Source organism: Diplotaxodon limnothrissa, linkage group LG23 (assembly GCF_057381915.1).
Source record: "Diplotaxodon limnothrissa isolate DT_005_m linkage group LG23, D_limnothrissa_male_GT1.1, whole genome shotgun sequence".
Lineage (NCBI taxonomy): Eukaryota > Metazoa > Chordata > Actinopteri > Cichliformes > Cichlidae > Diplotaxodon > Diplotaxodon limnothrissa.
In genome coordinates, this window is record NC_140617.1 from 12,280,665 (window position 1) to 12,306,396 (window position 25,732).

Sequence of the window (25,732 nt, forward strand, 5' to 3'; positions counted from 1 at the left end):
CCTACTCTGTTTTGCATTAGTTTTGTTGCTGGCGTTCTTTTGTTCAGCGTTTCATTTTCACGAAGGATTTGAGTGCTATTGACAGAGTCTGCAAAGAGAAAGCAAATGATGCAAATAAATCCCCTCTTGGGGGATTAGTCTGCATGCTATTTGAAAAAAATATGGTAAGTCTCTTAATTGTAGTTAATGCTTGTTGGTCTCTCGACTCAATCTGATGACAATAAACTGTTTTTACAGCCAGCATTTTAACTTTGAAAAGCACAGGTGAAGTAAAATCCTTTAAGTTTCCATGTAAGCCGTGACAACAAGCCCGGCTGCACACAGATCACAGATTTTGTATCAACAGTTTTGTTGTATATGTGCAATGACAATAAAGAGCTATTCTATTCTATATCAACAAGCTGATATTATTGCTCTGTATGTTGATCCAACAAAAAGCTCTTTGCCTAGTTTCCTTGTGGTTACTATTCTTTCAAAGATTAATCATAAAATTCTGTCTTTTGGATGTTGTATTATGAATTCGTTGTGGTGAGGAAGAACAAGAAGTTCAATGCTCACTTATTTGTCTACAGTAGTTGATATTTTGTCATTTTATTTGCTGAAAATTGGCTATTGAAGAAGAGGGTCTGTATCTTTCCACGCTCTCTCTACAATACTCGCATGCTCATTAAAACTGTACATGCAACTTACAATGAAAGCGTTGAAAGTGTTATTGATCCCTGCATTCATTCCTCCTCTCAGCACCGGCTGTAAAGTGATCTCTTTCAGAGCAAGTAAATGAAGGGGGGAAAAAAATCCACAGTCTTTGCTCAGTGCAGAAATCCTTTTTCAGCTCAGAGACCTAATATTAAGATTCGGGAACCCAAATTAGCCAAATGAAATGGCAATCTTCTAAAGGTACATTTTAATTAGAACAAAAGTTCTGCTGAGCTTTTCTGTGCTGTGATAACTTTGTAGGCACAGAAACAGAAAAATGGAATGTCTTACTAAAAAGCCAATCTTTGATTATTTGATTTAAGAACAACCTTTGGATACTGTTACAGTGCCATTAATTCAAATACATGGTAATGGCCTGCACCATAGCACTGTTTAACCTTCAGCTGTTTTAATTTAGAGAAAAAAGAAATAAATGTGTTCTTTACCCCTCCTGATGGTCCTTTAAAGACAAAACAGTGTTGTGGACACCAGAGGGTTCATTCATTGTTTACACACTGAGAGATTGACAGCTGGCTTCCACATTTAAAATTTTAAAATGTGATCAAACTTTAAGAGAAGACATTTTATAAATTACAGCTAGAAATATGCGAGCGTAAATAGTCGGGCTATTCTGCTGCAGACTTGCATAAGATTTTCAGTGGGAGGAACCAGAATGGACAAAATTAGAAATTAGTACATCAGAGGGACAGATCACGGTGAGCTGTTTGGAGACAAAGTGAGAAAGAAAAGGGTGAGACGGTTTGCACATGTGGAGAGGAAGGATTTTGGACAGTGGATGTTGAATATGGATCTTCCAGGCAGGAGGAAAAGATGGAAAATATGAAAACCTCAGAGAAGGTTCGTGGATGTAGTGAGGGAGGACATGCAGAGGGTTGATGTGACAGAGGAGAATGATGGGATAGGGAACATAGGCAGATGATCCGCTGTGGCGACCCCTAAAGGAAGCAGCCGAAAGAAGTCTTTTTTGAGTTCGAGTACATCATAAACACCACTGGGTGTCGCTCTATAGTGTCTCATATCGCTTCTGCGCGCTTATTTCACCAATATCAACCCCCTCTTCCTCGCTGTGTGTGCGTGTGTGTTGTGTGTCGGATAGAAAGTCAGCCTGGTTTCCAGCTGAGTGCTTGCTCTCTCACAGTGTGTGTGTGTGTTGTCATTATTATCCACTCTGCTCCCAGCTCAGAATGGCCAGATTCACTCAGACTGAAACAAGAAGGCAGCACCATCCACAGCAGCCCCAGCCCTCTCACTCCAGCCTGGTTTTCACCGGACCGGGGGCACCACCGACCCAACAACCACTACTACTTATCCCACATCAGCACCAGTACCCTCAGATCACATTTCCGAAACCCATGAACGGGTCAGAACCCATTTCAATTCATCCGGAGAGCGGCAACATGAAGGACCAAGATGCCATTAAACTGTTTATCGGGCAGATACCGCGGAACTTGGAAGAAAAAGACCTGAAACCCCTGTTTGAACAGTTTGGGAAAATCCACGAACTGACAGTTCTCAAGGACCGATACACCGGCATGCACAAAGGTAATGTGTCGCCCCTCGAATGGCTGAGAGGCCCATATGAAGCTTAATATCTGCTTATTAGTATCTGTACGTACTGAACTGATTTGTAGTGAAATGCGGATTTTTGTCACTTTTATTTTCATGTTTAATCGGGCTTAATCGCTCAGCTGTCAATCCCCCAAATAATCTGTATCGTTATGCTCATCACTGCTCATATTTCTGTATAACATTCATGAGGTTTGGCATTTTGCTCCAGTTGCTTTTTTTGTGCGTAAGGCAAGTTTTTAGCTTTTTAGTAATTATCAGATTGGTTTGACGCGCTTTTGTATTTCTATCTCTAAATTTCAGTATTTATTATGACCACAAAAAGAAAGATTTGCACATATTTTGAGTGTTTTGAACACGAGGAACAATTCTTCATTTTATTGCCTTTGAGTGTTTCCTTAACACGCTCCTAAGTGGGGCAGAGGCGCTCGGAAAGGATGCATTTTTCAACAGCCTCCTCTTGCCAGTCCCATCTTTTGCGGAGGGGCAGCATCATTTATTCATCCATATGCTTTCTTTAACATCTCCCCATGTGCAAATAGAGCGGGCTGGGTGCAAACGCGACACGGCGAAATCAGTTCAATTCTACAACGTCTCCAAAGGGCGCACGAACTGTCACAAGATGACGGACGTCGCCACGGAGAGTGGGCAGTGATGCTTCTGCTGAAATGGAAGCAGAGGGTGTAAATCCACTCAGGTCACTATACATACACTGACAACTTCCATCTTCCATAATGAAGTTGGCTAGCAAGAATATAGATCACTGCCTGGGTGGGAAAAGCATTTCACGATACAGCCCCCCCTCATACCCCGCACCCCCCATCCCCTAGATTCAAGCAGTGCAGACGTCATCATTGTCATCGTCATGACCCGTGAACCCTCACCCAACCTTTAATTTAGACCTGAAGTGCATAACCCCAGAGCTGCACTGGTTTAGCTGATCAGTGACATTCAGGCTTTGACTATAAGCACTGTGATCACTGTTAGTTTCATTGTAACGGTCAGGCCAGTGCACTGTCCACAAAGTTTGCAACATCTTATTCATATAACGACAAAAGGGCAATTGCATACTTAATGCATTTGGAGAACATTTATGGTGATTTCATTGCTGACACATAGAAGTCACAAACAAAAGCATGCAATGGCCTCGACTATCATTTAGTCAAATCCACAGTTATAAAAAACCCTTTTCTTTGTTTTTTTCCACACGTGGATTCTTCATTTCGCAGAGCAGATGCAGATGTGTGAAGGATGTAAGCACAGGAGATAAGCCTTTTATTACAGTGACATTTAGAAAAGACAAATGATAATGTATGACAGTAAACATTACAAACCCTGTCGTGTCATGCATCAAGTCACCATCGCAAGATATTAAATTTGTTTCTGCTACAAAGGTCGTCCCCATCTCCTTCAGAATAATTAATACAAGTCTTTGTGAGGGTTTCAAACCAGGATACAGTTACAGTATATAATAATAATAATAATGTTTGCCACATATTTTATGACGGTCGTAAAGTTGATGTTATTGTTGTGGAAGTCATTTCTTCAGTATTGCACTGATCTGGTTTGCTTTGGATGTGTGTGTTTTTGTGCTTGTGTTCATGCATATACTAAAATGTCATTTCACCCATGTTACAGTGATGGCAGTATTTTGGGTCCTGAATGATGTCACCTTACCGTGCTATCAGGGAAAAAACAATTTAGGCTTTCCACATAACATAAACAGCACATTTCCATTACGCATACAAAAACACTGATCTTTGGTAGACATGTATATAATTCAAGTGAAATATTTGACATTTGTCTAGGCCATAAATTTGATATGTCATAATTAGCAATTATTTTGTCAATTAATACAGTGATAAACTGCTTAACTACATTGTAATTCATTTGAAAAGGTTTTTTGTTAGATTTCCTCGTAGCATTATATTATCATCAATGTATTACATCATTCTTGCCCTGGTGGTAAAGTAGAAGAAGTAGGAAAATGTGTAATTGAGATGTACTGCTTGCTTTCGGTGAGACTCTGTATGATCAACCTCCTCAGTTCTCTTGTCAGTTTGAAATGCAAAACTCAAAAGAGCCTTTCAACAAAGTGAAATCCCTTAAAAATATCCAGTGAACCTTTATATCTGTTCATTGTGCATTATAATTTTTTTTTTTTTTTTTTTTTTGCATTTTACTAAACAAAAAATCTTGTTTAAATGTAGCTGGATAATCCTCTCCTTCTGATCTAGAAAAAATGCTAAAAATATGATTCCAAATGCATTTCTCATGTCATTATTTACCCTGAATTTTAACGTACAAACTGCTAATTAATTTTAGATAAGCATAGTTCAGTCAAATTAAATGAGTTAGGATGTAATGAAGCCTTGTTGCACAATTAACAATACAAAATCAAACTCTAATGTGTCAGTGATCCTTGATGAGGTTATTTTATAGTTAATCACGTTATTAAGCAGAAAAAGGATTATGGGGTACGCATCCTGATGGAAACACTGGGCAAGCACCCTCAAAGTGGCACATTCACGCTAACAAAGACATCGATGGACAGAGGAACACACGCACATACACACATGCGCACATGCTATTTTCATTATACTAAGTGTTGTGCATTCGTAGCCATTGTGCTTATTCTGTCATTTGGATTTTTTGGATTTTCATTTCATCCACATTGTGCTCTCTGTGTTTATTTCCTCTTTTCTTATGCAGCTGTTTTTTCCCCTTGGTAATCCGAGAGGGAAAACATGGAATTAGTTTGTAAAGCGTGATAATAATGCATGGCCATAATAACTTGACTCAAGAGGATTAGCAAATGTGCATTGTCTGAAGCAGCAGTCTCTTGGGTGATCAGCTGGTTGCCTCCCTAAACAGTGGCTGCCTCTGCCAATTAAAAATTCAGTCTAGCCTGCCTCTTCAAATGATTAATTCTGCCCACGCTGTCGATGGCCTGCCAATTATTGTCGCCCAATTGGTATTAATAAGTAGAGGATTTCCTGATGTTGAATTTATCACAGACTATGAAAACTTCTCCCTTTGGCTCTAATTACCTTTGACTAGCACATGCAGAACAAATACATACATGCATATATGCACTTGCATATATCCAGAACCAGTGTTCCTTTTATGCATTGTGCCTGTTATGTTGCTTGCTATATCAAATTCTTTAATTAAAAGTGCAGTTGGGTAGATTATATCATGTGAGTTTCCACAATGCACTCAGATCAGAGAGGAAATGTATAATTTAGCACAACAGGTAGACGCATAGACAAAAAAAAATCCCTAGGTTGCTCCATTCTGCCGAGTAAGGCTGCCTGGATATCAACACTAAGCTTGTGTTGAGTATTACTGTGTTAATGCATTTATAAATGGAGATATTGCCATAGACCCCAGCAAGCAGAAGCACATTAAATCACAGAATAATCTAATGAAATATTTATTCAAGTTTTTATTTTTTCCTTCGTCTGAAGCAGTCTGATGGATAGGGTTTCTCTGTAAGCTGTGCTCCTCAAAGAATAAAGAAGGAAGGAAGCACAGCTAGTTGGAACAAAGCATATTCATCAAACCAGAACTATACATTCCAGTTTTCCTTTATGAAGATGGAGCTTAAAGGCAACAGCACTGGTTAAACCAACCGTTGGTTTGTTAAAGCTGCTTTCTTCCTTTGATATTATGGAAGTACATGCACACATTTTCATATTACGTGTGCCTTATGGAAAGTGTCAAAGATCACGGCACTGCTGTAGGACAGCATCCCTCCTGGGGAAACAGATGGGAAAAATTCGCTTACATCCATAAACAGAGCTGTAGATACGACATGGACTGTACAGAAAGACCGAACTGTGTTAATATTACAGATTTAATAGACAGCTTTGGAACTTATTCCTTTTGACATTATTGCCTATTTACTAATGAAATGAACCAATATCATAAATGCCATGAAAGCTACACTCCGTTCCAGCTGTGCGTGTGACCTCTGAGTCACCTGAAAAACAATTCTCGGTCTCTGTGTAGTTTTGTGCAGTGATTCGATTGAACAAATCTAGAATAAAATCTCCTGTCAGAGTCTAGTGAGCGAAGGCCACCGAGCCAAGCTAATGCAGTAACAACACTCGCCTCGCAATCTTTAAACGTCTGTAAATATTGTAATAAGCAACAGGGCTTTCCTCATAAAAGATGCAGCAGCTCAACGGGTACTGACAGGCGCTATGGGCCTTGACTTCAGGATGAGGAGTGCTGCCTCCCTCTCTCTCCTGCTCTTTTCTGTTGGTTTCCCAAGCAGATTGGCAATCTTAGATGGCAACAAGGCTGCGCTCTGCTGGAGGTTTGTATCTGCTCACCAGGCTCACCTGACTTTTATTCCGTCTCCGATTCCCTCTCCTTTAATACCTGCCCAGGAGAGCCTTTCAGATGGATTGATTTCCTGCACCAATGCAACATTCATTATTGCTTGCAGTATATTATACTTTCAGTTTGTTGGAAGTGCTGTTACACCATGACCTTTGTGGAATGTGTTTGCTGTAAATGGGTGCCCAGAATGGGAACAGAGATGGGAAAATGAGCAGTGAGGTCTAACTCATTAATAAAACCTCTAATGTTTTTGCATTTCATTAACTCAAGTAAATAAAGCTCTTTGGTCCTTCATTCTACATTTTCTGGACAGTGTTTGTGTTTCAAGGGATGGTGGTGATGCCATGGTGTTTTAAAAAGTTATATTGGTAAGTTGACTGTTTTGATGACAACCTATAATAATAATCGATGCGAGATGGAAGGCGATTTTAATTTGCGCTACTGGCTTTTTCCAGAAATTTTAAATGGAAGATTTTTGAGTTGAATTATTTTTGGCTGTTTTGTGGACACATTTCTTTTCTAAAGGTAGAGTTGGCAGAAGCGCGCTGCCTTCCTGCTCAGGCTCAAAGGTCAGAGCTATTTTCTTAGGCTTCTATCTCCCTCTATTTAGACTATCTATTTTGAATGGGCAGCTTTGCAGAGTGCCATTGCCTACAGAGTAGAGTGTACTCTTATGAGGGGGGAGGGGGGTTATAAAGGCACAGAGGGCGGAAAAGGGAGAGCGCGAGGAGGAGGGGGTTGGTGGTTTCTGTTAGAATAGCATGAGCTCTTTAATGTTGTGTTTGAGCCTGGCTGGGCACAGATTCATTTTAGAAGGAAAATGAAATAACAAGGGAGAGGGGAGAGAGGAGATTTTAATGCAATGTTTTGTGATAATCCCTCTCCATTTTGGAATGGTTCAGGAGAACTCATGCGATAAAGCCTTGTACAAGCCTGGAAAATAATAAGTTATTTGTCTTGTCTTATAGTACCGTGCCCTTGGAGGGCTTGCTAGCCCCCGTGTTTTGGACAAAAAACAATCACAGATTAGTCAAGCTGTCACATTTCTCTGATTGCCAAATCGTCGAGTCCTTGATATTGGTGTGAATGAACAATGCATTTATGTCTTACACGAATCTGCCTGAGAGTGCACGTGAACACAAAGCTTTGTGGATACTGGACTTGGTACTCTCACCTAATCCCCCCCCCACTGTCATACAGCCCGGTGTGACAGAGAGCATTTGCACAGTTAGGATGGAACATGTATGAAGCGGGGCTCACGAGGCAAATGACAGACAGACACATGGCACAGAACAATGGATGTATGGACAGATGGATAAGTGTTTGTCAGAGATGCAGAAACAAATGGCAGCTTTTATCCCAAGGCGCTGGGAGAGCAGAGTGATGGTTCAGCTTGGGACATGGAGGATGCCTCTGACAGGCTGTTTGCCATTTGGGCAACAGTGGATGGGATGGATTGAGGAGGAGCAGAGGCCAAGCTTGGCAGATAAAATAATCACCTGAAAGCTGCTGACATGAGAAAATCCCTCTAGTAACACTAGTAATATGTAATTCAATAATACCACTGCTACTTGTAATGTTAATTCTGTGCTGTCCAGAGGTGATTTCTTATTTTATGATTAGAATGGAAGCAGTAACAGCAAAACTGTTTATAATTAATGACAAACTATATTATGCGAAAAATGTTAGTATTTTGACAGCGTGAATAATATGGTAGTTTGCCACCCTAAGTGGGGATAAGCAGAACTATTAGCAGACCTTGTTTTCCACAGATATTAAGCAATCCTTGAAATTTAAGGAAGGCACATTTTAGATTGGAAAATGTCTAAGAATGCTCAAGTCCATGAGGGATGTGTGAAGATACATGCGGCTCAGCACGGTTATAAATAGATATTCTGTGGTATTTCCGAAAATAGGTTAAGCTGCCATCGCTGCACTGCTGGCATGGCATCACTGATTGCCTGCCAGCCTCCCCAAAAGACTGCTCCCGTACTGTGCTCAAAAGGAGGGAGAGACAGAGGGAGCATCTGTGGGCGACTGCAGGCCTCGTTTCCAGCGCCTTTCCATGCCTCCCCTCACACCCCGTCTCTTCCATCGCTCAGCCATCTCTCTCCACGCTCCTTCCATCCATCTTTCTCACTTAAGGAGTGATGCCGCAGCCAACAGTCTCTGTGCTCTATTGCCAGTGACATAAACTGGTCAGAGGCTTTGTACTAGAGATGTATCGCATCCATTTTTTGTGTGTGTTTGATACAAGCAAATTGCATGCCAGAATAGAAAGATGAGAGACAGAATTTGTGTTACTTTTCTGGTGATCAAATATTAATTTTGTAGAATAAGCAAAGTATATGGACTTTATATGAGTTCCATTATGGCATCTGATCTGTGGTACACTGTACAACGGTAGATCTGGCTTAATTAAAAAAGACTATCTATCTATCTATCTATCTATCTATCTATCTATCTATCTATCTATCTATCTATCTATCTATCTATCTATCTATCTATCTATCTATCTATCTATCTATCTATCTATCTATCTATCTATCTATCCATTTAATGTGGTTACCAGGAAATACAGTACATCGAGGCAATTAACACCCCGGTGTCTGCTTGTTAGTCACACCATTAGTGTTAATTAATTGTCTCCTCCAGCTGCAGTGGTGATATGAGATAAATAAATAAAAGTTAGGACAATGACACAAATTATATTGTTGGCAAGCAGGGTATAAGTGAAAATGAGCTTTTGAAAGATGGAAAATAAAAAAACAGTATTCATTACCAGCGTCTTTATAAAGGCTTGTGTATATACATCAGTCTCGAAGAGGTGGTCACTGATTGCATCGTGACTACCTCCGGCACCACTTGCTGGACATGCAACGGAGCACCTTCTCTAAGAGACTGATTCAGCTTCACTGCCACAAGGACAGATACAGTATTGGACACATTTTATACTTACTTCACATTAACAAATTAATTTTCCAATGTGGGATAAATCAAGTGTATCTCATTTCATTAGGTTGCCCATGTACAGCGGTATACTGATAGAGAATGAATGTGTGAATGATTTCACCAGGTAGTGTTTTTTGCTCTCCTTGCATGTCTGTCTTTCTCATCCCTCTTTCAAACAGTCCATCCAAGCAACCTCCGTGCCTTTGAAGCGATGTCTTTTAAGGTACCTTTCAATTTGTAAAATCAAAGTGACTGAGAACCTGATCTGTCTCTTAGTCCATAGTCAGTTTGCAGCTGCCAGTCATCTATGATTGTGGCTTTGCTATGATCAATTGAGCTGTCTCAGAGGTTTAAATGCCTTTTAGTTTTAGACAGAGGACATGCATTTTTAGTAATATTGCATCAAATATGCCATACATTAAAGGGAAACTTTAAATACAAACGGTGTGGGCCAAAATGAAAGGGATTTTATGGTTTCCTTTCTTGTAGTCCTGTTTTCCTCTTTCAAGAGGTTGTTAGAGTACATGAAGAGGATGCAGTTTTCTGACTTTGACTCGGGCAGAGGGAGGTGGGGTGGGGGCACACAGAGTTATTGATTTCTGTAAATCCCTTGGCCGGAGCAGACTTGGCTCAGGGAGGGAAGCAGGGATGACAGGCTGGAGAGACGGGACTTGGCAGGTAAACTCTTGTTGCCCTCCCAGAAGTAACACGGCAGGAGGCAGTAAGTGTGAACCTACACATTATTTACAGCTCTGTGAAACTGTATCCATTAACAGTGTCAATTAGCTTGCTCATCAGGGATGCAGGGCACTGGACTACTATTTATAGATTGGACCATGGCTTTAATAGCAAAAGAGGGATGATGTACTCAGAGAGTCTACAAAAGTCAAGACTTACTTTAAAGGCTATAGAACAGTGGAGGATGCCAAAGTGCTGTATCATAAGTGTTATCCAGCCAAATATCAGGGATTCTGGCCAATTCTGGGGACGGGCTGCTGGTTGCAATCTGCCATGTCACCAACAAAACCTGCATTTGCTGCCAACTTTATAAAGTGGTTGTTGGAAATTCCTTTTTAATGCTAATACGTGTATATGTCATAAGTATGTTTGCCAACATGCAGATCAAATATAACATGGACATCTACAATTGGCACAAGTTCACTTAATAGCAAATATAACAAGCTGATAATTGAAGGATTTATGAGGTTTCTCTTCCAAAGTCTCTGTGAGTTGAGACTTTCCCGCTGCTAGCAATCCCTGTGTTTATGCTTGCAACTGATTGTAGGAGTCTTTCCTTTGCTTTTATTAAATAGTTGGATAACATTAAGGAGACGGCTGAATATTTGCATCCACAAAGAAAAGTACATTTATCTAAATGTCACAACAATCTCCAGATAGGTTGTTCTGAGTTTGAGCTTTAACCTCTATTATATGTTCATAAAAATGTGATTCATTTTCTCAATTTAAAAATGTATTGGAATGCATGATAGTAAACATACAAAGGAGCCTTGCATAATCTTACTGCCAACCTTACAATTCTGCAACAAGAAGTCTAGTGACAATTAAAGTGTTTAATTGCAACACACATTGCATAATTAAATATATTATAACTGAGGCATTATTATAATAAGACTTATAATTAATGTGAACAACATTTTCAGATAGTTTGTGATTATAAACAAACAAATACAAGTTCGTGACAATGATTTGACATGTCAGTTTTAATTATTTATGGTTTATTAGGGAATGAACTATTGATGTGTTGTAGTACGTTGAACTTTTTAACTCTCAAAAACACTTTGTATGTCTGCTTTATTTAAGGCTATAGTTCACAATGATAGTTTTAACACATTTATACAGTTATTCTGTCATAGAAAGATAGTCAGTCATGACTTACCAGCTGGAATATATATGAAGTACCACTTAAGCAACACTTATTCTAGTAAGTGACTGTGAAGGTATCAGTATACAGTGCGTGCCTGCATTGCTGTGATGGTTTCTATTTCCCTGTATTGATCATGAAACATATACTGAGCATTTCGGAAAGAATTAAATGTAATTGTCACACTCATTAGGCAATATATCACATGTACACACAAATACATGAATGCATGCACACACACACACACACACACACACACACACACACACACACACACACACACACACACACACACACACACACACACACACACACACACACACGAAATCCTTTGGGAGGTTCTGCCTATGGATCTGTTTGACCGCTTCTTGGAGGCTATAGTGTAGTCTATGTGAGCAAGTAGCAACAAATCAATGGCTGAGGTTCTTCTACTCAGGGGTCAGAGAGGATACCACGAGGGTGCAGGGGCTATTTGTTGCCTTCATGATAGACACCGATGCTCCTCAGTGCTCTGCAGTGTTCATCCTCCCCCAGCTCATAGTGAAGGTGTGATGGGAGGGTTAGTGAAGGAGGAAATGGAAAAGGATTTTGGAGCTGGGTGCAGCAGAGATGAAGGGTTACAGTTATTAGTGGAGGAGTGATGGAAGAGTGCACGAGGATTCAGGGTTAGGAGATGTTTACTGTGCACAGTTTCTGGTGCTATAGAAGGTGAATGTCTGACATAATTAAGGTTTACAGGTTAAAGAAGGCTACTGCTTTTATTACAATATCATTATGAGGCTCATTATTAAGCTGGGGCAGCAAAAATGTTGTTGTCAGAACAATGACTGAGACTGTTTTGAAAGGTCCCTGCCATCGCTAGCTGTTTTTCTTTGCCCTCTTTCAGCCTTCGCCCTAAGTATTGACATGATTGTTGTGTGTAAACAGATCAAGAAGTGTGGTTGTGTTTTTTTCAAAGATAAGAAAATGATTAGATAAACTAAAAGATTCTATGAGACCAGACTGATTACCCCCCTCGTGGTCAATCTGTGCCATAGAGCCTCCCGCCTAACCGACTGGCGATGATTCGGGTCATAATCACGTTTCATCCACGCCGATGATGTGCGTTTCAGCTACCGACCCTTCTGAAAGGCTCTCAGTTCCCTTAGAGCCCTGCATGGCAGTAAATGAAGTAAGCAAGTAATCTAGCCACAGTGATAGCGTTTTCCAAAGAGTGCAAATGATGTGTGAGCGAGCAGACAAGGCTGGTGCCAGGATTGGCTCAGTTTCTGCTACCTTCACACTTTCTGGCCAAGGAAATGCCACAGTGAGAGCAAGTTCACACTTTTTCATTACACTGGGGCAGCTTGGCTCCTCTGGGGCAAGGAGATGGAGAAAAGAGGGTATGAAAGGTGGAGTTTAAAAGAGAGAGGTTGTGGTTTAAACCGGGCCTGTCTCCTCGGAATTGCATTCATATTTGACGATTCTGCAGTACGCATTTTATGCCCACTGCCTATGTAGAAGTAGGGTGCTCGTATTCAGCTTACCAGCAGCTACCAGAGTGGCAGTGCAAATTACTAAATGCTGAGATTGTGAAAATTACAAAAGACGGAAACAAACACTTTAAGTAAAAGTTCCAGACTCATAGAAACATTCAGCAAAAATTCTAACAAATGATAAAAAAATAAAATAAAATAAGGGGATGTGACTTAAATTTGGGAGCTATTTTAGGTCAAACTTTAAAAAAAAGAACCCACAAAAATTAAACATAATCATAATAAAACAAAAGAGCCAAACATGAAAAAGCTGCATATATCCAGACAGAAATGTACCAAATTGAGAAACTTTTCATTTTGTATAGAAGAAGGAAGGCACAATGCAATAATACTCCAAGTATTATACTTCAACTTGCACTTAGACCAGTTACAATTCTGCACCAGGTTATTATAATTATGTTAGCTGAGGGAGTAAAACAAATAAAGCAAACTGTAAATTCAAATCATTTCAGTTTTATTTATACCGCGCCAAATCACAACGACAGTTTCCTCAAGGCGCTTTATATTGCAAGGTAAAGACCTACAATAACAAAGAGACATATTTCGAAATCATATTTACCAGGAAAAGTCTGTTTGCTGAGACTGAATTATTAATTCTAGATGACAAACTTGAATAAACTTGAATTTTCTCTAAAACAGTAAATTGAAAAAATATCCTCAAAGACTTTGTTTTGGGGGTTTGGTGGGGGAATTTTCTTGATACACAACTTTAATGCCACTACCAATAACAATAGCCAAAAATAAGTATTTTAAATGGCCAATGAAGTAACAGCAGTTTTCTTTCTTTCTTTTTTTTTTTTTGGAAGTGTTTTCAAAGGAATCACTACTGGTCAGAGTATTTCTGGCTGACTAATTTAAAACAATATTTCTGAAAGAGTAAACAGATAGCTGGTCAAGGAACCAATCCAGCCATAGTATTCTCAGTAATATCTCAGTAATATTTTACTATCTTTTTAAAATTATTTTTTATTTAGGTGTGTGAATTTTTTTGAGTGTTTCTACATTTGAGCTACTTATTATTCTTTACACCATAAAGGAAACATATGTGTGCTTTTGCAGGACTTCAGGAATGTATTTCATTGCCAAATAGACCTAAAGAGCACTAAAGGATGGCACAGCAGGAGTGCCTCCTGTGTCTCACAGACCCCGTGGACATACACTCGTGATTTCTACGACTGAGCAGGAACGCACTTCTTACTTACTGTCTTCCGTTCTCCCTCTGCCTCACGCGCTCCCTCCCTCTCTCCCATGTAACACTCTTTAATTACATGCCAATTCAGTGCAGAGGAGATGGAGAGACTCGGCCTTATTTCCCAGTACACACGTACCCCACTTAAAAATATATCATTAAGAAATGGGAGACCAGACACGGGGAGCTGCTGATGGAGATGAGAAGCTGGGAAAGACGAGAGGAGAAGAGGAATCTCTTCTCTTTGCAGCTGAAATCAATGTTTTAGACAAAGCTGTTTTAGGTTTCTGTCAGATGATGCAGAGGATCATCTCCTCGCAGTGGGAAGGCTTCCCCCATTGCTGTGTCAGCAGGCTCTGATTACAGTGGCTTTTTGTTGTATTTCAAACAATTTCATCATGCTCCCCCCCACTCACACTTTTGCACTTGGTATGCAACGCAGCGCTGGCAATTTGTACGTGTTTGGATTCCAATTATGGAGTTGTTAAAGCTTTTTCGCCTGTGGCCTGCAAATTCTTATTAAGCCATACATTAAAGAGCACAGAATCACATTTAAATTGAGTTCATGTTTCTCTTTTGTTTGCCAGTGTTGTGGTTGCTATTAATTTATTCGCAATGCCCTATGCATTACACATTAACAAATAAATCGCGTTTGTGATTGTAATGCAAAATACTTGTTTCTTATTCAGAGATGGGGCAAGCGTTTGTCAAGTAAACCAACAACAAGCCCAGAGAGAGTGAAAAAGAGAGAAAAACAAGCACCAAAATGGAACCATTCCCTTCTGCTACCCTCGCCCATTTAAGAAACAAACAAACAAACAAAGCCAAAACAACAACGTGTAACAGTCTGGGTATTGCGTCAAGTTCAAGCTAATGAGCAATACGAATTAAATGGTAGTGTGAGTGACTGAGGGGTTTAATTGGGGGACGCAGTTTGACACGATTATTTTTGGGGTAACTGGGACAGGTAAGGCACCATTAACGCTGTCAGAGACTTGAAAGATCACAACCTGCATACACGTTGCTGCTGTTTGTCTTTCATGCGATCATTTAGGCTATAGTGGTTAAATATTGTAATGAGGGTCAGCGCATCCGCAGTCATGAAGGCACATATCCACGTTACAGACACTTTAGGCAGCGAGGCAAAAAGAGGTCCAAATCAATGAATAGATCAGTGACTTTTATGACATTTTACCCTTCAGTGGAGAAACCATTGTTGTACAAGGGTCAGTAAAACTGTAAATACCGTACATGTGCTGTTCGGCTGTATTTATGCTTGTAGAGGGGCACAAAGAGTGGTGCATGGATGGGTAAAAGTGATCCCATCTGAAACAAGAACAACAGATTGAAATATTGTCTCTATGAAAACTCTTAATATATCACCACCCACTGAATATATTTGGCTGTTGAAATGAGATCCAAAATGCAGCGGCTGCTAATAAACCATATTCAGAGTGGCAGAAATATGATGCATGCTAACCCATATGAACCTCATTAATAGAACACAAGCAAATCTATTTATTCAGATAGTCAGGGGGAAAATGATTGCCTCATTTTTCCATCTGGCTTCTCTCCTCTCCTCTCCTTCCTGCACTGCAAGCTGGGAGTGTGAGTGAATGGGTGTGTGAAGGTGTTTGGTGAGTGCGTGGAGCGGCTGAGTGAGTTTGGGACGTTTGGACTGTTTTTTCCGGAAAACTTTGGGCTTTATGGGTGGTTAAAAGGTAAGGCAAGTTTATTTCATTGTGTTGCGTGAAGTGAAGAATTTTAGTTAATTGGCCAGTTTTACCTTGAGTCATGGCGTCCCTCCCCAGTGAGGGTTCGCCTCCCCTGTCTATTAGACATGGGGCCAGGGTGGTGGCATCCCAGCAGTACACCGTGGAGCAGGTTCTGCTAGCTGTTGGTGAACAGGTGGGCCTTGAGAATATAACTTATGGCTCTCGGGTGAACAAGGTTGTGATTGCTTTTCGCTGAGATATCTTGCAGAGGGATGCAGCAGTCTCAAAATTGCAAAGCTTCTGAAGCGTGGTCATCGAACAATCAAGCGTTTCATTCAAAATAGTCAACAGGGTCGCAAGAAGCGTGTGGAACAACCAAGGCGCAAAATAACTGCCCATGAACTGAGAAAAGTCAAGCGTGCAGCTGCCAAGATGCCACTTGCCACCAGTTTGGCCATATTTCAGAGCTGCAACATCACTGGAGTGCCCAAAAGCACAAGGTGTGCAATACTCAGAGACATGGCCAAGGTAAGAAAGGTTGAAAGACGACCACCACTGAACAAGACACACAAGCTGAAACGTCAAGACCGGGCCAAGAAATATCTCAAGACTGGTTTTTCTAAGGTTTTATGGACTGATGAAACGAGAGTGAGTCTTGATGGGCCAGATGGATGGGCCCGTGGCTGGATTGGTAAAGGGCAGAGAGCTCCAGTCCGACTCAGATGCCAGCAAGGTGGAGGTGGAGTACTGGTTTGGGCTGGTATCATCAAAGATGAGCTTGTGGGGCCTTTTCGGGTTGAGGATGGAGTCAAGCTCAACTCCCAGTCCCACTGCCAGTTTCTGGAAGACACCTTCTTCAAGCAGTGGTACAGCAAGAAGTCTGCATCCTTCAAGAAAAACATGATTTTCATGCAGGACAATGCTCCATCACACGTGTCCAAGTACTCCACAGCGTGGCTGGCAAGAAAGGGTATAAAAGAACAAAAACTAATGACATGGCCTCCTTGTTCACCTGATCTGAACCCCATTGAGAACCTGTGGTCCATCATCAAATGTGAGATTTACAAGGAGGGAAAACAGTACACCTCTCTGAACAGTGTCTGGGAGGCTGTGGTTGCTGCTGCACGCAATGTTGATGGTGAACAGATCAAAACACTGACAGAATCCATGGATGGCAGGCTTTTGAGTGTCCTTGCAAAGAAAGGTGGCTATATTGGTCGCTGATTTGTTTTTGTTTTGTTTTTGAATGTCAGAAATGTATATTTGTGAATGTGGAGATGTTATATTGGTTTCACTGGTAAAAATAAATAATTGAAATGGGTATATATTTGTTTTTTGTTAAGTTGCCTAATAATTATGCACAGTAATAGTCACCTGCACACACAGATATCCCCCTAAAATAGCTAAAACTAAAAACAAACTAAAAACGACTTCCAAAAACATTCAGCTTTGATATTAATGAGTTTTTTGGGTTCATTGAGAACATGGTTGTTGTTCAATAATAAAATTATTCCTCAAAAATACAACTTGCCTAATAATTCTGCACTCCCTGTATATCAACCAGATGTATAATAGTAGACTAGTTAAAGCAGAGATTTCACCTGTTGGTTTTTCTGATTTCTGGTGCCACTGGAAACAAAGGAAAACGGACTTTTGCAATTTGGCTCAATAGTGGGAGGTGGGGAAAACACAGATTAAGCTTTTTTGTCACCAATACACATCACATGCAACGGCTACTGTTAAAGACTACTTTGAGGACTTAGAACGAGAGCTCAAGAGGCTAGAGACTGAGATTATAAGTGGGACAGATAATACAAATAATACCTGGGACAGCAGGAGGAAGGCTTTGAGCAAGTTTCTTCACGAAAGAGCAAAGGGTGCTCTTATTAGGACTCGGATTTCTACTATTAAAGAAATAGGTGCCCCAACAAGGTTCCTTTTTAAGCTGGAGAAAAGGGTTCGAGAGTCACACCAAATGTTGAACTTAAGGCTTCCAAATGGGAAGGTGATATCTGACTCAGTAGAAATGAGGAAGCTTGCCATTGACTTTTATGCCAGCCTCTTTAGTGCTGACACGTGTGACCCTGAATGTGTGATGAAGATGCTGGTGGGGCTGCCACGGCTGGATGAGGCTGAATCGGCTGTGCTGGAGTCTATTTCCTTTGAGGAGATGTCTTCAGCGGTTCAACAACTCAACGGTGGTCGGTCATCAGGAGTTGATGGTCTTCCTGTGGAATTTTACCAGGAATTCTGGTCGCTTCTAGGAGAGGACATTCATGAGGTTTTCACATACTGTATGACCACTGGGATCTTGCCAACAAGTTGCACAAGGGCAGTTTTGACTTCACTGCCAAAGAAAGGGGACCTGGGCTTGCTCAAAAATTGGAGGCCTGTCTCTTTGCTTTGTACGGACTACAAGATTCTTGCAAAATGTCTTTCTAACAGGTTGAAGACCTGTATTGACATGATTGTTGATGTGGATCAAGCATACTGTGTCCCTGAAAGAACTATTATGGACAACTTGTTTTCAATTCGAGACATTATTGATCTGGCCAAGCTCAAGGACTTGGATGTGGGGTTTTTATCTCTGGATCAAGAAAAAACTTTTGATAGAGTGGATCACCACTATTTGTTTAAAACTTTAGAAGCTTTTGGGTTTGGGAACATTTTCATTTCTTGGATCCAATTGTTGTATTCAAATGCTGCTGTCATGTTAAAGGTGGGGGGAGGGTTAAGTCGGCCTGCTCCAGCTCAGAGGGGCATCAGGCAGGGATGCCCTCTTTCTGGTATGTTGTATACGCTGGCCATTGAACCCCTTTTACACCATCTTAGATAGGGACTCTCAGGTTTTACCTTTGACGAAGCAGGAAGTCCAGTAAAATTGTCAGCTTATGCTGATGATGTTACGGTTTTTATAACCGGTCAAAGTGATATTGAAACACTCAGACAGACACTGGACTTATATGACCGAGCATCCTCCGCGAAGGTTAACTGGTCAAAGTGTGAAGGTTTCATTTTGGGAGGGTGGGTTGATAAAGAGGAGCCAGTGTTACCGGCAGAATTACAGTGGAACAGGGAGGGACTGGAGTGTTTGGGAGTGTTTTTGGGAACTGATGCTTTTCAGGGGAAGAACTGGGAGGGTGTTGTTGAACACATTGCTGCCCGGTTGTCTCGATGGACTTGGGTCCTGCCGGAGTTGTCTTACAGGGGAAGGACTTTGGTTGTTAACAACTTGGCCGCTTCTGTACTCTGGCACCATGCCGCTGTTGTTGAACTTCCAGCCTCTCTTATCAAGGGGATACAAAAAAGACTGGTTACTTTCTTTTGGGGAGGGTTCCACTGGATCAGGTCTGCTGTGCTGTCTCTCTCTGTGTCAGAGAGGGGGTCAGAGTTTGATTGACCTTTGCAGCCGTATCACAGCGTTCCGTCTTAAGACAACACAGCGAGACTGTTCTCAATTTTTGGTGATGTTGGTGAGGAGCCTCTTTTTTACAATCCCTTGGTGCCAAGTAAGATGCTCAGCACTGCTAGTGTGCAGAGGTTCCTCATAAATGCTGGTCCTACCAAGCTGGTGGGCCTGAGGATGGCGGGGCATTGGAAAACGGCTGCCAAGTTGGCTCAGGAGACTGGGATCCGGTCTCTGTGATTTCTGGAGAAGCTGGTGGAAGAAGCCATGGGTGGTCTTCCTGGACTCGTAAGGGCTGCGCTGGGGACTCGCTCTGCGGGTGGTCAACCAAATTCAGCTGACTTTCCTTCGCTGTCTCTTTGTGCCGCAGTGGGAGGATGAGGAGGGAGGCTCTCTTCTTTCCTTTCTAACACCTGTTCCTGGTGACCTGTCAAAGATCTCTAAGAAGGCTATATACGAGGTGGCTGTAAAGGTGCTGAACCGGGGATTGTTGGCTGGTGTTCTGGAGTTGAAGTGGTCAGGTGTGTTGGCTCCTGGGTCATCTCCAAGGGGCAGCTGGAGGTCCCTGTACAAAACTCCCATGGAGAAACGCAGTGCGGATCTCCAGTGGAGAATAGTGCATGGGGCCGTGGCTACGAACAGACACGTGGCACATATGGATCCACGAACAGGGAACCACTGTCCTTTCTGTCTGACTGAGGAAACACTGCAGCACCTGTGGCTAGGTTGTTCCAGGCTAGCTGGCCTTTTTTTTTTATTGCTGCGGCAGTGGCTTGCTGGCCTTGGGAGTGTTTTGGAGGAGGGTCTCTTTATCCTGGGTCCGAGGTACTCTGCAGTGCAGCGTAGGAAGGTTGGCTTGATTAATTTTTTAATAAGTCAGGCGAAGATGAGTATATGGCTCACAAGGAGGAACAAAATGAAGGGAACAGGATCTGTTAATTTAGGAATTATGTTTAAAGGGTTAGTAGGTGCACGTTTGAAAGTAGAGTTTGTTTATTACAAGATGGTGTCCAACATTGTAGAGTTTGTCCCTATTTGGGGCATTAATGGAGTTTTGTGTAATATCACTGATGATGATTTAGTTTTGAATTTTTGAAGAAAGCCGAATGGAGTGTCTTCTGGTTTTGTTTTTCTTTTTTTGTGTTTATTGTATTTGGGTGGGGTTGATGGTGGGAGGGGAGGGTTGTTCATATGTTGATTTGGCATTCATTTTCGGTTATGGTTGTGAGTTGAAGTATTGATTTAATAAAGGTGTGTTAAAGGTCAAAGGTCTCTTCTCTTCTCTTCTCATGTGCAGTTAATTCCACAGATGTGTGTATGCTTTGGTTCTAGATCAATGTCTCATAGTTGGGCATCAACCCAAGAGTTTTAACGGCCTGTCCTGTCTTTTCTTTTCTTTTTTTTTGGCAGCATCTCTTTCCTTTAGCCATCCCTAAACTATTACATCCCTTCTTCTCTCCTTTTCCACCCCACTCAATACTCCCCTGCAGTCTTGTTTCTTTTGTCTCCGCTGCTGTCACAGCCTCTCAGGGTGAGGACACTGGCCAGGCTGCTAAGAGCTTTGAACAGGACATGGCACTAGTGTTGGGGAAGCTGGGCAGGCTTGGCTATTCATCCAAATAATGCTCTTTGCATCTCCTACTTTTTTTTTTTTTTGCTGTGGTTGGCTCTTCTTTCTCCCCTTGCCATCATCGAAAATTTTCTACATGTAGCCTTGTGTCTTGCATGGTTGCCTGTTTCTATTAACTTGCTCTGTTTAGTCTAAGAGATGTTTTCAATGGGTTTTCAGTAACTCAGGAGACCTTCAGCACAGATTTGGTTCTTTAATTGTGTTTAATTGCGTGCTTGGTAATTGTCCAATTCCTTCAGTTCATTCTCATTAATGTACCAGTTTCTTTAGCTGATATTTCTTGCAAATGGCTGTGTCATTTTGCATTGTGTGCATAATTTATGTGTAAGTGTTGTTCTGACTTTGATCTTTGTGTTGCAGGTTGTGCATTTCTCACCTACTGCGCCCGAGAGTCGGCCATAAAAGCCCAGAACGCCCTCCACGAACAGAAAACACTGCCAGGGGTAAGTGTCTGCCTCTCTCTCCACCGCTTTTCACCCTCTTTCTTTTCTCTCTATGGTGGTCAGCCATGCCACCTGCACCCGGCTGCACATCAGCCGGAATTCTCCTTGTACAGTGTCAGAGATGAAAAACACTTTAGAAAGCAATTCAATCAATAGCTCAGCCTTTTGAAGGCCCGGTTTAAACTTTTTCATGTGTCTGTTCTCAAGGGGATATTGCCAGCATTGATCAGACCCACTCTGCCTCATACTTTTGAAGTAATAGCATAGAATGACATAGAAATAGAAAGCTCTGCATTTCTGGAAAGTCAAAAAGACAACGTGAAACGGAGTGTAGGTTTTAGTTTCGTTTGTATTTGTTGAGGCAAACAAAAGTTTGCACACATTTTTATTTCGCAGGGATAACATTTTGATGTACATTTATATGCACGTATGCATTAGTGCAAAGCTTTTGTGTGAGTTTGTTCCTATGTTCCAACAGTGTAGGTGGATTGAGTGTCAACGCTGACATTATGTCATGTGTCCTGCCCTCTACATGCTCTGTCCAGGTAGCGCCCTCCCCACACTGGTCTAAACCAAATATTTCTAGTAGCCAGAATATGGCTGAGGCAGAATATCTTCTCTGTTGTGCTACATGTGGGCAACTTTGGACAGAAGCCGTGCCTGATTCTTCCAACAATGTCTGAAAGCCATATGAGAAAACAACCAGAGAGATGCTAATAATACGGGAGTGGGCAGAAGTGACTATCACAGAGGTAGTGCTGCTTCATGCGGTCAAGACTGCATCGGGACAGTTCACTAGCTGGGCCCGCGCCCTTAATTCAGGTTTGACAGCGTTTTGTCATAGATAAAGGCGAATGGCTTAAATATGAATTGAACTGCGGTTTGGGGAAGGCCTCAGAGGGGACTGGCGACGGCTCCCGGGCCTGGCAGATCCCCATGTACTAATGAGAAGTGAAGAAGTAAAAGAATTGAAAAGGGGCAGGGAGGGTGGGGCACAAAAACGAGAACGAACAGCTCATAGAGCTGGGGGGTCATATATAGATGAGAACCGGAAGGGGCGTGTTTAGAGGCGTGGTTCCGCTTCTGAAATTTAGATAATTTATCTCCAATTTTTTTTTAGTTTTTTTTTAGCTCTGTTCAGTTATGTGTTACAAAAGGCAGATTTGAGTCTTGATTTCTTGATTTTCCACTAAGTTTTTCCTCCCACGGCTCGGAGCCATTAATAACTGGAGGGGCATCCATAAGGGCTGATGTGCTATTAAGATAAGATAAGATAAGATAACCTTTATTAGTCCCACACGTGGGAAATTTGTTTTGTCACAGCAGGAAGTGGACAGTGCAAAAGTTATGACGCAAAAATTAGAATACAATAAGAATAAATACAGTACACAGCTGTACAGAATAGAATAAAATAATATACTATATACAGTAGAATAAAATAGAATAAAAATATACAATAAGATAAAAATAGAATACGAATGCTATATACAACTGAGTAAAAATACAACGATGCCAGAAAAGATTATTGCACTTAGTGTTATTGCACATGTGTGGATGTGTGTGTTTGTTCAGTTAAAGTCTTTGTTGTGGAGTCTGACAGCAGTGGGGAGGAAAGACCTGCGAAATCTCTCCGTCCCACACCGTGGGTGCCGCAGTCTCCCACTGAAGGAGCTGCTCAGTGCTGTCACAGGATGTGGCTGAATGTATAAAGGAGAGATACAAGTCCTCATGCCCCTTTGTTCAAAGCGAAGAGAAGACCTCCAAATCACCTGGGCTCAGTCAGGTTTAACAGTCACCTTAATGGAGAGCTATAAACAGCCCCAGTTAATAGTAACAAAATAAAAAATCTTATGATTGTACAGCTGTATTTATAAATTTAGCAAACTCAGACAAAGAGTCTGAAAGTTTGTCCTTTCATGTTTGCGCGCGCACACACACACACACACACACACACACACACACACACACACACACACACACACACACACACACACATTCACTGGCTGCTGAAGTTGCCGTGTATCACATGTGAGAAATAAAACCCTTTTCTTGCACCTTTCATTCCTACTTTAGCCCTACTGCTGATTTTCCCCTTTACCCCACCCAGTCCTATCCACCCCACATCCTTCTGTCTCCCCCGCTCCCACTGCTCCACTGCTGCTGCTCTCCCTGAGACAAAGCATGTCATAGAAATGTAACAGGCAGACGCTGATGGGTGTCAGGCTGAGGGTGCTTTACTCTTCCCTTCAACTTCACTCACACACACAAACACCACTGGTCCAAGGAAGCACAGGCAGTGCGTGCTGTATACTCTACTGGCCATAAGTAAAACAGTAGCTACAGGGACACTGGTGTGCACCAGTGTCCCTAATCATCCTGTATGCATGGTCAGGTTTAGGAAGAGTAACTTTCATTTACATTATAGAACATTGTGCACATCATAGGAAGAAAATCCATGCTGCAGTGTGTGTGTTTGACATGTGCCTGCCTCTCATAGCTTTTACCGTCCTCTCTTGAGCCTCGCTGCTCTTAAATCTTTTGCGATATGACCCCTGTTGCTTCGCTGCTTGATGGTAAGTAGATATGCCAGTTGTTTGTTTGCAAAATCCTGCTTGATATGCAGTTTGCCAGGGGCTATGGTATAATTAATGTAAACTAGGAATTCTCCCGAGATGGGTTATGAGGTATTAACATCTGCGTTTTGTCATTATCCCCTGCATCGCTGCTCTCGAGCGTTTCAGTTTGACCAGTGTGGCTACCCATCCATATTTGCTGTTTTAAATGCCTGAATTGGAATTAATGCCAAACCACCAAAATCCTACTGGACTTTACTTTTTGCAAATGACTAGAACCGTGCATGGAAATTGTACAACCTAACTAGCTTTTCTACGCCTCGAGCAGGGCCGACAAACAAGCACCCCCACGTACACACATGACCGCAAAGACACGGACACCAGCATTCACATACTTGAATTTCATGAGATGGACTGTTTTGAATTTTGGGTAAGTGTATAATTCAAACTCTGTGTATGTTGTAATGTCCTTGAGCAAAGTGCTGAATCTCTGACCTCTACTTTGCTTTTCCTGCTGAGAGGGGGAACGCAAACTGACTTGAAACTTGTAACTTGTAGGAGATTTTTATTCCAGTTTGATTTTGAAACCACCCCTATTTACTGGTTCCTTATTCAAAGGTATAAGACTCTGCAAATTTAGCAAACCTGTGCGTACTTTGGCAAAAGCCAAGCAAATGTTGAATTCGTAATGGGCACTATTAATCTACTGTGTTCTCAGCCATATGTTTTTCTGGTGTTAGTAGTTGCTCAAGGTCAAAATTTCCTTCTAACAAAATCTAGATTTCTTTGTATCTCTGTGTAAATAGAGTTTCTATGCAGGAGAATTTTACTTTGTAAAACAATGAAAGACAGAAGAGTACAAAATCTTATTACAGTACTGACCATGACTAAAAAGCAGGTGGATAATAAAAGTATTAAACCTTCAGGTTAATTCAGGTTTACACTTTTATTCCAGTGTTTACATTTTAGCTTTACAAAAAGCTATAATTATGGCTTATTCATATTTCATATCTAAACACTCGCTGAGTCACACACAAAAAACCCAGTGTTATTAGGAAGAAGTGCTAGTGTTCTTGGATGTTATTATCTGTGTCCCCCTGTTACACATTAGCTGCTGAAAGGAACAGTATGGCCTAATGGAAGTGTACTGGACTGGAATATAGATTCCTGCAGTGAAGTGTGATGGGAACCTCGGGGACACGAGTGCCTGACATAAGTTTGGCCACAGAATAGGAGAACCTCTGACAGTTTACCAGGTGTGTGCCGCTTGGCTCTATTAGTCGTGTGTGTTTGTGTACATGTGGTAAGCTGGCTTTGCACTGCTGCCAGTTCTGTGTATATACAGATAGCAATGTATAAAGGTGGGACGAAAAACATGCGCACATGGCGGTGTGCCCTGATTGCATACCCCCCAATGACAGCGAGTCTGGAATATATTTGTGTGCCGCTGATGGAGAGACATTTAATTTTCTAACATATACCAAACTAGTGAGCTTTTGAGTATGTGACTGTTCAAGCATGTCCTATCAGTATTTCTTTCCAAGCCAACTGAAATATAAATATCCCCTGATGGCCACTAAAATGTTTTCTGATGACTCTTTATGGCAGTTAATGCCCACTTCCTACCGCAAATGGTGAGTATACTTGTGAGTTTCACAGCTCCCTACACAAGTCTGCAGGAGATTTACTCCTCCCAGCTTAGCATCATGACAAAATCCCGCATCCCTCACACTATCCGCCCACCCATCCCCCTCCCTGTCTCCATCCTCCACCT

General features: G+C 41.5%; 1 protein-coding gene across 7 annotated transcripts in view; it reads left to right on the forward strand.

Moving 5' to 3' along the window:
- Positions 1–1,862: 1,862 nt before the first annotated feature.
- Positions 1,863–25,732, forward strand: part of celf5a (cugbp, Elav-like family member 5a) — a 190,233-nt gene continuing 166,363 nt past the window's right edge. For 6 of the 7 annotated variants that reach the window (XM_085348866.1, XM_085348862.1, XM_085348868.1 and 3 more), the window contains exons 1-2: positions 1,902–2,259; positions 21,303–21,385. In XM_085348866.1, coding sequence (XP_085204992.1) covers positions 1,902–2,259; positions 21,303–21,385 — 441 coding nt within the window. Of the gene's footprint in view, positions 2,260–21,302; positions 21,386–25,732 lie in introns of all 7 variants that reach the window. The other variant, XM_085348867.1, reaches the window with a different exon arrangement.